The following is a 12,351-nucleotide window of genomic DNA, read 5'->3' on the forward strand; positions in this document are numbered from 1 at the left end:
AGTGTCACTTGAGGCAGTGAGAACAAAACTCAACACTTTTCTATCATTTTTATTGCGTTCATAACTCTGCTTTAATAAAAAAAAGAAGCATGAGCCAAAACTATTGCGTACTGACAAGAACCTAATTAGTGCATCTGTTTCCGTAGAGAAACGTTATCCGCATGAAGATATAGAAAATGAATGCGAAGCCAGCATTGAAATATTTTTGCTAACGTCCTGGCCTAAAGGTATTCGCTGTTTCCTTTCATGATTTATTATTTTGCCTCATTTTTTTTACGCTATGCATGGCAATTATTGTGTAATGAAGATCTCTATTAACTAACCTCCATCCCAACTACTGTGACATGCACAAAAACAGGCGAGGCGCAAAGAAAGTGATTTTTTATTAGAAACTTGAATGCACGCCATTGAATGCAAATGATTTCACCTGTGGTGGATGTTACTGCAATATAGTTTAATGTATCTCATCTAAAGGAGATGCAAGCAACATGTGAAAAAAAGAGGGTGGGGGGGGGGGGGGGGGGGGCGGGCAGGACCACCGGAAGCTTGTGTACAGCGCATTGTAAAACAATCTTTTCCTGTTTATGAAGAACAGAGTGGGCCACTCAAAGCGACAAAAACGGATCACCAAGCATTTCACAGTTAAGAGCGGGAAGCAATAACAAGCACGCGCATGTTCTTGTTCGAACAATTTTGTTTTAACTTTGAGTCACATAGAAAGCGCAGTGCACTGATTCAAGCTATAATCGTGTGTTTGTCGATATTCATCGGAAAATTGAAAAACGCAGCCGCCATGTTAATTCAGTGCTTTGGAGAATCCCCCAAGGTGGAGCAGGTTTTTAATAAGGAAGTAATTACTCATTACCGTTTACCCAAGCCTAGGCACACAGCTATAAAGGAAATCTATACGGCTTTGCCATCAACTTTGTAGTTGAAGGGAATTTTTCCAGGTCCAGAGACCGCAACCATATGGCTGCGCCTTGACGGAACCTAATGAGTACTTACCACTAAAGTTTCTGTGAAAGCTGAGTAGCTTTCATTTGGAGAAGAAAGGTTGTGCTTTGGAGTATGCTAATAAGTAACTTGTCCCTTATTACAAATCTACTCCACATCTGGGGACTCCACTAAGCATTCAACTAATTAACAGCGTTCTCAGTTCGAGTTGTTAATCGATTCGCTCTCGCTCTACCATCTGGTAGCCGTCCTGGTTAGCTCACTTGGTGGAGCGACTGCCTCGATTTGGTTTTGATCCTCCGACCAAGACAAATTTTTCTTCAACTGCAACAATTTCTTTGAAAGCTCTATAGCTTTCTTTTGTAGCCTCACGGCTGTGCCGTGATGGATGCTTCTCAGTAATTATTACCTTATTAGGAGTCTTATTAGTGTAGGCTCCGACGCGTTGAAAAGGTTTTGTCTACCTCAACCAGTCACGAGTTCCAAGCACCCTGCATAATAAGTCACAAGCATTGCGTAGAAGTGAAACAAACACTACGTTTCACTGACACTAAATCACGTCTCTGAATATTGACTACAGTGACCATGTCCCCTCTTTCACGCCTGGCCCGCACAAAGCACGCACAATCCGTTAAACGTCATTTCAAGTTAGTGATGACCATGTCTTATCTTCACTGCGTAGCCAGAGGGAAGTAGGCTTGCTTGAGCATTAGCACCTGCCGCAGCAATGTCTTTCACGGTACTCCATGGAATGTCCCCACGAAAGCTGGCGAACTTAAGTCGCTCCTCGGTGGCGCTGCGTCACTCCATCCACAGAATGGTGTACTTGGTGACGTATGCACTTTTCGTCACACCCACACCGGCCTCTTGCGGACCGCGCTGCGTAGACGTCACACCTGCGTGAGTGACGTCTTGCAAGACTGGCCGCCGACGCCGCCGCGGATGATGGGCGACGAGGACCAGCGCCTGGCGTCGCTCTTCTTGTTGGACGACGTCAGGCCGGATCCCCTCACCGCTCGCCTTCGGCGCAAGCCCAGTATGGCGAGAAACTTGGCGCGGAACTTGTGGCTGAACACGCTGTAGAGCAGCGGGTTGCACGCCGAAGACGTGTAGGCCATCAGGTTGACGAAGATGAGGTACGTCCAAGTCTCCTCGAAGCGCCGCCCGGAAAGGGTGTTGTACAGCAGAAGCACCTGCACATCGCGATAGGAGTTTGCAGTATGTGAGCGCCCGTATTTGTCTCCTTTTCTCGTGTTCATTGCGTTGTACTGTATCGCGCATAAGCGCCAGGTGACGGACTTGGTACCACGGGAGATGCGTGCGCAGCAATGCGTTTTGTGCGCGTGGTTTTTCATCCGCTGTTGTAATGTTGATTTGTCCAGATTGGTTACTTGTGCTATAAGCTACGCCACAGACAATAGCAAATCGAATACCACTTTCAGCACATGAAACTTAGTCACCCCGATGCTGATCTATAATTGTCCGTTTGATATCTAGATAAAATGGCACCACACACGGCAAAAATGTTTTACTTAATCGGCACTTGCATTACTTGTGACTGTTATAAAGTATTCCTACGAAATGCGTGTTAAGACTATAACTTCAAAAATCACTAGCCGTAGTAGTAAACGTAATGCTAATTCTCCGCTTCAGGGATTTCAGATTAACCATTACAGTCAGTGTTAAGCGCAGCCCAGGGATCTAGCGTGAAGAAGGTAATAGCACGACAAGCCCGCATGTCATCATCATTTAAAATCGAGATCGTATTAATTTAGAAACCGATAACTCGCACTCGGCCCTTTCGCTTGTCGGAATTCCGGTTCGGTACCTGTCATGCATCTGATATAAGCTTTAGTATAGTCCACTAACCTCCGCCAGTTGGTGCCTCAACAGTCAGCATTGACGATCAACGCGGATAAATATACTCTATCTCGTAAAAGTGTACACGTAGCAGCACCTATGCGTTGGCTTATACTTCAGTAGCGCTGAATAAATACTAAAGGTCCTTCTTCAAGTCGCGCCAAAATGAAAAGCACGCGCATTTTCACCGCCAAGTGAAGCATTTGAGGAACGAATTCTCGAATGACAAGTTCTTCGTACCAACGCTAGCCCCTCCTGGTGACAGGCCCTCCACTTTACACTCTGGTGCCGGTTATTCACGAGACAAGGCACAGTGCACCAGAATGCAACGTACCTGATGTGGCGAGAAGCTGATGAAGTAGACGGTCACTCCGGCCACCAGCATCTTGATCACTCCTCGGCGGGCCTTCACCGAGCGGGCGTACTTCTCGCGGCCGACGGCAGGCGCCATCGAACGGAAGGACTCGGCGCTGAACAGCCGTCGGCCCACGATAGTGTACAACACGCACTGTCGAAATAGGAAGAAAATGCAAGCTGTGAGAAACAAACTGAAGCCCCCAACGAATCCTTATTTTAATCAAGGAGAAGGAGCAGCGCAAAAGCATGCAACCACACAAGAAGAAAGGACAAGACACAAGCGCTGTATCTGTGAAGGACAAGATACAGCGCTTGTGTCTTGTCCTTTCTTGTTGTGTGGTTGCATGCTTTTGCGCTGCTCCTTTTCTTTGGTTCAAAATGCACCAACTAGCAAAAACAGAAGTTTTCCTGAAGTATCTTATATTAATGCCAACTGACGTAGCGGCTACTTAACATTCTCTCTTCGCTCTCCTGCTATTTTAGCCTGAAAATTACATAGAGCTGGAACTAGCTCTCAGTACAAAGCTTAGCATGTTATGCAAATTCAGTGCCATAAAATAATAATTTCTAAAAATATATACCTTGTTATCCCATGAGACAGTTTTTTCCATGCACATGGTAACTAGCGCTAAAGACAAGGACAGAAGAAAGACGGACACCACGAACGCTAGGCTAGCTGCGCTAGTGTTAGCGAACGCTAGTGCTAGCGTTCGTGGTGTCCATCTTTATTTCTTCTGTCCTTGCCTTTAGCGCTAGTTACCATGTCCATTGAATCTAAAGATCACCAACAAGCCCAGTTGTCCGCTTCCATGCTTAGAGACAAATATATCACAATTAACAAAGCTGATTTTATCCAGTTCATTTTAAGTTTACTTTTGAAATGCCTTAGAGTGACATGCTTGCTTGATGTACTCTCGGAAGCAAAGGTGGTTGCATCATGCACCGTTGCGTAACTTTATGCTCTTTTACATAGCAGGAGTAGCACTGATCGGAACGAACTGACAGTCATGCTTCTATGGCAAAGCAGTCGCCTCTTCGCTAGTCTCGAGAGCAAGCGTTGCCTGCAAGTTGCGCAGCAATGAATTCTAACCGAGGATCGAGTGGTATACATTGCTTATCCTCCCAGCAATAATTTATCTTTCACTGATGGTTGTGCTAGTTATAAGGCTGGCATTCAATTTTCTTCTGAGCGCGCACGAAACACACAAATTACTGTGATCGTATTATATTGTAATCTAGTATATCAAAATTTAACTATGATAGCAGTGCGATTCCGCGGAAAGGCAGCTAGACATGTTTTGCAAGTTGCACTGGCTCAAGCGAATAGAGCTCTCATTTTTTAAAAAAACGCCGAGCGTGAGGTATTTAGACTAATCATGTTAGTTTTTAACAATTTTCATTCATGAATAAAAGTGCAGCAAAGAATCAATTTTAAAATTCTTAAGCTTTCAAACGAATATGGTTTGGTTTGGTTTATGAGGGTTTAACGTCCCAAAGCGACTCAGGCTATCAGAGACGCCGTAGTGAAGGGCTCCGGAAATTTCGACCACCTGGAGTTCTTTAACGCGCACTGACATCGCACAGTACACGGGCGTCTAGAATTTCGCCTCCATCGAAATTCGACCGCCGCGGCTGGGATCGAACCTGCGTCTTTCGGGCCAGCGAGAAGAACGAGAAGCATCAACAGAAATCGGGTTAATCAAAACGAGATTGAGCACTCAGGCTCAATCTCGTCTTAATCGCTGCCGGTTCCGTCCCGCCAGTAGTCACAAATGTGCGACCGAGACCTACCGACCAGCAAGAAAGATTGAAATCAGACTAAGGACTACGGTAGGCTCACGGGAAATCAATAAGGGGAGCAGTATGAGACAGATAGGGTAGCGTGACCAAGCGAGCAAATTTCGCCAATAATATCCTAACAGAAATTGGGAGAAGGAAATAACCTTGTGGGAGGGAGCCCATGTAATGTGGAGAGCGGACAACTGAAGGTCTTTGCGGGTAGCTGAGTGGATTCCTGATGGAATGAACCGCTGCCGAGAGCAGCAGGAAGTCGGTGGGCAGATGAGATTAGCGTGTTTGCCGGGACACAGAGCAGAGGACGTTGGCGGCGCAGAGCGAGGTTAACTGGAGGTCAGTGGCAAACGCCTCCATTCTACATCAATGTAGACCAGTTGATAATGATGATGATGCTGCTGGTGGTGATGATGATCATAATGGTGGTGGCGAGGATTATGATATTCCTAAATCCAGTCTGAAGCTCGAAGATATAAAGTATCATCGAAATAATAGGAAGAAAATAGGGTTTGTCTATTTTTTCTCAAACTTGGAAGGATTCTGAGCACATGAACGACAAGACAATTTTACTCAGTGCCACTGCGAAAACGCTGTACTTTTTCTTGATTTTTTTTTTCTGCAATGATGGTGGTCAGCAAACACTGAGAAAATCACGCAAACATGAGAACAGAACCACAGCCGTGGCTGAGTAATGTTACACTCGGATTTTTTACTGCCTTGACACTGGCCTCCAAAATAATGAGGGGCCGTTGCAGGAGAACTTTTTTCAGTTGCACGTGAATAATCCCTCCGTGCATTAAATCTTCCTTAGCTGTCAAAGCTCGGTCGGAAGACGAGTTCGGCCACTGAATGAGTGCAGGCCAATCGAAAGCAAAACTTGTGTCGGTCTAACGCTACAGAAGCCACTCCCCTGCGTGCTGTGAACGGCGCGCTATCATCATTTATTTGAACTGCTGTTCTACTTCGGCTCAGTCATCAAATATTTACACAGCAACCTTTCCTGCAGCCCACGTTGCAGCGAAAATCGACCCTTTGGTCGTTAGCATGCGCTCTCGTTGCCGCCTACACTTCTGGATTGCACTCTCTAGGGGCCTGCAAAGCCAGCTCTGTCGTGCGAAATGTTGCCACGCACGGCCGAGGCTGCCGTGTACTCGGGCGGCATTTCGTTTCAGCGAGCAGCTTTTCGTGTACTTTCTTGTCCCAGCACACGCACAGCTCAAAGGCTCTTACCGAGTTCGCCTCGTATTTCATTCTGTACGAACATCGAACGCCGATACCAAGGCAAGGGCGTCGAGTTCTGAGCGGGCACGCCAAAGCAGCGCCATGAATAGGAGGTGTGACGTCAATGGCACTTCTTTTCCGGTTTGTATTGCTGCTGCTCGATACGAACGTCATCGCCCATCTTCGCACCTTTGCTCCATACCCTCTACATTCCCGCATTCTGCCTGCATTCCTGTTCTCTACGGCTTAGATGCTGATGCTGTTCATGCGCGCAGGTCATTGCGGACTAGCGTTAAATGTCGCCGCATTAGGAGCCGGGAGAAGAGATTACCTGCACGATGAGCGGTAGCAGGTAGAACAGCAGGAACTCGGTGTACTTGAAGAACACGAACGCTTGGAACGACGGGAAGTTCATGATGCAGGGCGCGAACCCCGGCTTCGCCAACTGGATCTCGTGGTAGACTAGGTTGGGCGTCGCCAGAATCGCGGACAGCGGCCACAGGGCGCCGATGACCAGGCGCACGCGCTTGCGGCAACACAGTAGGTGGGCCCGCATCGGGTGCACGATGGCCACGTACCTGCGGGGTGAAACATTAGACACATATTTTGTCAATCTGATGTGCATGCGTGGTGAAATGAACTGAAACTGAATACTGAGTACACAAGGTTTTCCACTCCGGAAAAAAAATTAAAATCTCGGATTCGCATTGCTTCGCGTCACATATAGCACGCATTCAGGTGCCACAAAACGAATTAAATTTTTATGCATCCCGTAATTTATAAAGCTACTATTTTGAACAAACAATAAAATGGCCGGGATCGTGTGGGTGCTTTGCAAGTCCCATTTATTATAAATGCAGAGCGTGCTTTGTAACGTTTAAAGGTCCAATATTGGCGAGTTGGCTAGAATACACGAAGTATTGGGGGGCTCCCGGTCAATCTAGACCACTTGGGAGACAGTGTAAGCAAACATATTTGAAAAAAAAAACAATTTCTTGTTAGCCTGCTTTTCAGAAAAGACACTCTTTTCGGTACCTTTTCTAGTGTCGCAATTATTCTTCCTGCGCGGTGTATTTGTCCTTAAAGAATCGTCTTCAGGAAAAGGAAGCGAGTGGCAAGGCCCTCTTTGGTAGGTTTACCTGTCTTGTGAAACTCAATTCCGTACACCGAGCTGAAAGTCTATTCTTCAGTTGAAGTAAAAACATACATGGCAATAACCTTAGAGCTCTTGGCTTGCATGTTATTTTTGTCCTTAAGTAATATTTTCTAGGAGCAAGACACAAAAAATGCCTTTTTAGGACTAGAGGCAAAAAGAGTACTGCGATTAAATGTTTCTTACAGAAACAAATTTTACTCTTTCTCTCTATCTCTGTCTCTCAGCTTACTTGAAGCCGCAACACTCTCCGCCAACTGAGAGAACTTGATCGGTGGCGAGTTCACTTTAATGACCGAGCAGCACAGCAAGTCACAAAACAAGCCTAGGAAGCTAAACTACTCGCAAAGGAGTTTAAAGATGAGCTTAATAATGATTGAAAGTAGAGCCTACGGAATAAATGGGTCAGAATATGATGGCACAAGAAAAACTTTGCTTTGAAGTACGGTTTTATTTAGACTCATTTAACTCAAATCAAGATTTTTACTTACAGCGGTGTCATTACTTTCTAAACTGGAGGATACAAGAGGTGATTTCTTTTTCTATATCTTATACTACTATGTTGAAATATACTGCACCAAACTTAGGCAAGCAAAATTAACAGTTTTGATTCTATAGAGGAATGCAAACCAAATGTCTTAAATCTGTCCTCGAGCGAAAAATAAACCATAAAAGGTTACTGCTTTAATTGTGGGAAATAGTTTCAGATTAGTAGAAAGAGCACAATTTGCTCAACGAACCGCAACGAACAAGTACCCGCTATCCCTGTTGGTATAAAACTCAATCGGGATAAGACCTGAAATACATGGGAAGGATAGGGCTTACCCTCTCTCTTAATCACGCTATTGCATTGCAAGGCACACCGGCGTTATTGCATTTCGTCTCCATCAAAACTGTGCCTTCTCTGCCGAGATTCGATGTGAACGCCATATCTACTAACACATCGCAGTGGGTATCACGAATGTTTTTTTTTTTTACTCGTAGCCAATTATTCAAAATTATTGAAGAGAAGACCAGGATTTGCCCCCTCTCTGTGAATACTAGAGCGCATCTCTGCCTGCTAATCACAGTTGAAAGAACGTCTCCCATTCACTTCTCTCGAACTGGACACATCACACTCTGTGAGAACCTACGTCCCTTCTGGACACTGTAAATTACGGATGGTAGTCTTGAACAAAAGGCTCGGTCGCATGAGTTGATCACAGAGCTTAGATTATCGTAAAGATCGAATACGTTGCACACTCTGAAACGTCATGAACGCGGAGAAATCGTTTAGAATTCACGGAAACCGCAAAGCGTATGGCATCGGCAGCTGCTGTACACATTAACGATATCTCTGCAATATATTTCGCTTTCATGATGACTATTTCTCCAAAACATGTTTCGCTTTTTGCAAATCCACCATACAATTCTTTTTTTTTCGTGAAATGAATACGAGCATTAAACGCTAAGGTCCTAAACAGTAGTAATTACTGCGGATTCCACTTATGGAAAGAACTACTACCGACTATCCCTGTAAAAATAATCACGAAGGTGCCTGCGCTGTGTATATAGTGACCGGCGGGAGCCATTCAGAAAACTCATAGATTAGCTTCAGCGACTGCGCTCTTTAACATGTTTTTCATCATAAAGGTCAAGTCTGCGGTCAGTACTTGTACCGCAAATAAATCTCGCACTGCGCAAGTACTTTTTCTTCATAAGCTACGACTCAATGCTCGCGCGAAGCGCGATTTGATTAAATACTGAAATTAAGTTTTCCCTTCTCGTCCGAGTGCTGCGCTCACCTCGTGTGTAAAGTGAGTACAAACCGGGCTGCGAAAAATTATTTCAAAAGAAGAAAATTATTCCTATTTTTCTACGCTTATCCTTTCATGGGCGACGAGCCAAAAAGGTCTTCTTTGGGAGCAGAGCAGAGTGTCTGCATCGCTCCGCCCTGTATGCGGCTCGCCGGTCAGCGTTTAACTTCAAGCAGTGCCAACGAAAACACCCTTTTGCTGCTTGTTTTCATCTACCCCTGCCCTTATCGTCTTTTCTCCTTTTCTCTTCTTACCACCCAGGCCTTTTGGAGACACGTCAGAAAGAAGGGCGCTCAGAATCCGTCTCTCCCTCGCTGGCTGCCGAGGCGTGCAGCAAACACTCCCGGCGTCGGCGGCGATGAAATCGAAATGACCGAGACGCTCGGCAAAGCGCGTGATGCCACAGCGTCACCGAAATGAGTATTTACAGAGAGCGGCCCCAAGGAGGAGGCGATTTGATTGCGAAACAGGCCGCTGCTACAACTCTCGCGAGGCGCAGCAGTTGAGATGACTGGCGTTTCCTCCGACCTTGGACGCAGAAGCGGTGAATGCTTTCCCAGTGACACGCTTCAGGGCATCCAGTTTCAACGTCCCCGCTGTCATAGAGGCGAGACGCTTTCGGAAACTCAGCTGCGGAACGTGACATTGAAACTTGAGCTTTAAGTTCTACTAATGGGAGGATGCGATGTCGGGTAGTCTCTTAATTCGTTACACAAAATGTGGAAGCGAACGTTTAGTAAGTGTAAATGCTGGAATTTACCCGCCATTTGAGCTTTCTAGGCCTATTCAAAAGTAAATCGCCCAACGAAACTACTTTCAGCTTTGACAGTGCGCAGAAAAATGTGCTGTGCTCAGTTCCTTCTTGGCCGCGGAAATGTGTGCGACAACACGCAGTGTTAATTTTTTCGGGAAATTGCATGTAACCGCTGCTGAAAAGCGTCCACCCTAGTCCCTTTCACTACCGAAATACCAACTGTCATTTTATAGTAATAATGGGGAAGCATACGCTCCAATAACTTTGTGCAGGTATGCCTGGTTTTATACCCTATGCAGGCATCTAAAACTTATCTATAAAATACGTTCGGATTTCATTCACAGTACCCACGATGGTTTGGTGATACGTCTACATGCTTAGACGCAAGCTTCTATCCGTGCGAGCGGACGCACCGTTGTTAATGGCTAATGCTGTGCTTTTAGGACTCGTTAAGGAAGAGCGCGATGTCTAATAGCTAATAGCGAGCTACACGATGCGCTGCTATCGTAAAGCACTATTTTTAAGGTGTACGCAGCGTGAGGGCTTAATCAACCTGTTTACGCCGCGCAATCATTGGACTGCCACTCTATGATGCAGAAAATCAGATCACTGCAGATATTTCTCCTTCGCTTTATGCGTTTCTCTTTTCTGCCTGGAAATTCAGCGCCTTGCCACTTTGATTTCACCAAGTGCGCGAGTATGGAAAGCAACATCGGAAAGGAAGAGGGGGAAGGGGGGGGGGGGGGGGGGGGGCTTTTAAGCACTTGAATGATAGCGTATGCCATCTTTACTGAAGGCGCTATAGGTACACGGCTAAAGGCCGTGCAATAAAAAAGTGTAGTATAAAATCTTTGAAAAGCTTTGTTCTCGCGACTCCGCAGTAGCAAAGCTTCTTCTCTTAGTGGCTGTTGCGGGGGTGCACTTTTCTGAGGCAAGGCGGGAGTACGAAGGTCCAGCTCCTCTGATTTATGACTCAGGGTCAACCAGGAAAGACAGAATGGGCTGGGAGAAGTAAATCTAAACAAAAAGCAATAAATTACATCAAATGTAAAGGCAACGTTTTAAAGAAGGCACGAAATTTTCACTGTTCTGTATTCACTAGAAAGGAATAAAAACGGAGTGTGTTAGAACCACACTAGAGGTTTACACGCTGATTAACAGTGAGGAAACGCGGAAGCAAACTACGATTAAAGAACAAACAACCAAAACATCACCTTCGCTTTCTTTATTATTCATTTCAACATCGGTGAAACCAAAAACTTACAGCGGCTGCATCGTTGCTTTCTTTAGTTCGATAATACTTCACGCAAGAACTTCCTTGTGATCAAACAAATGACTACGAGTAATTAGCTCTTTCGGCCTATGTGGCCTCGGCAGAGAATCGATGAGGCTAGGTGGGAACGCTGGAGCATTTGTGAGGGAGAGGACACATATTTGCATTCAAGGCCTCCTCTAGGCTGCCGTCGTCCATTCTGGGCCTCAGGGTGATTGCAAAGACGCGTTTGTCTGTAGCGCTGCTAAGCCTCGGTCCCCCTTCGGGACACTAGAAGCGCACGCACACAAGAACAGCTACTGCCAGTGGCACAGGCCGAGAATATGGGCTTGATGAGAACAGCGGGTTACTAACAATCGCTCGCGGGCATTGCCGCACCGTACTGAGACTATTTGTTGCCTCAGAGAGCTCGAGGAATTGCTACGCGATGACCTAAGTGTGAAGTGTGTACGCGGAAGCCGAAGAGCAACATCACACATGCAAAGTAAAAGCAATGACCGCAGGAAGAATAACAACAAGCTCTCGATAGGTGGTCGAGCGTGCATATTGTGAGATTAGGTCCAGGAAACGGCGCTGCCTCTGGCCGGTGGCCGTCCTTGCAATGCAATCCCCTTTTATTTTTTTTTCTTCTAATCTTGTGGCGGCGGCTTGGAAAACTGACCTGGAAGTGCGCGGCCAGATACGCAACCGGTCGTGTATAGTTTGAGCATCTTCTACCTCAGTGGGAGCCTGGTCGCCCCAGGCAAACTGGCTGAAGTGTCACGAGACTTGTGCTTGTCTCTTGAGTTTATCTGAGTGGGTGCTGGGTCGCCGGTGGTCCGCGTCCCTCGTTTAGGTAATAAGGCACGTGGGCATGTGTCACGTTTTCTGTATCTGAGCAGGTACCATGCTGTTGAAGGTTATCGTGTATGTAACATAAAATATGTGCGCCTCTGTCTCGGTGCAGCGTACGATGTATTCCTCAACAGAACATTTAATGTTCTTTTTTCTTGTACTGTTTCGTGAGACGAGTTCTTAATGCAGGTAAGGTTGATGGGCGTTGTCCGCAGTTCAATACATCGATCCTGTTGTGAGTTTACTGGAATTTGCAAACTGAGTGGTGCGTGACGAAATTCGTTCCTTTGAGAAAAGTGACGTCCTATTTAGCGTGGTGAGGCGAAATGCTAATTAGGTGCGCTAGCACTTGTTT

At 46.0% G+C, this 12,351-nt stretch overlaps 1 protein-coding gene across 1 annotated transcript in view; it reads right to left on the minus strand.

Annotated features, from left to right (window-relative positions):
* Nucleotides 1–364: 364 nt before the first annotated feature.
* The window catches only part of LOC144123369 (neuropeptide receptor 15-like), a 33,665-nt gene continuing 21,678 nt past the window's right edge, over nucleotides 365–12,351 (minus strand). The window contains exons 3-5 of the mRNA XM_077656211.1: nucleotides 6,518–6,764; nucleotides 3,149–3,322; nucleotides 365–2,147 (exon numbers count right to left, since the gene is read on the minus strand). Coding sequence (XP_077512337.1) covers nucleotides 1,845–2,147; nucleotides 3,149–3,322; nucleotides 6,518–6,764 — 724 coding nt within the window. The 3' untranslated portion in view covers nucleotides 365–1,844. The remainder of the gene's footprint in view (nucleotides 2,148–3,148; nucleotides 3,323–6,517; nucleotides 6,765–12,351) is intronic.

The sequence above is a fragment of the Amblyomma americanum genome, chromosome 3, assembly GCF_052857255.1.
Source record: "Amblyomma americanum isolate KBUSLIRL-KWMA chromosome 3, ASM5285725v1, whole genome shotgun sequence".
NCBI lineage: Eukaryota > Metazoa > Arthropoda > Arachnida > Ixodida > Ixodidae > Amblyomma > Amblyomma americanum.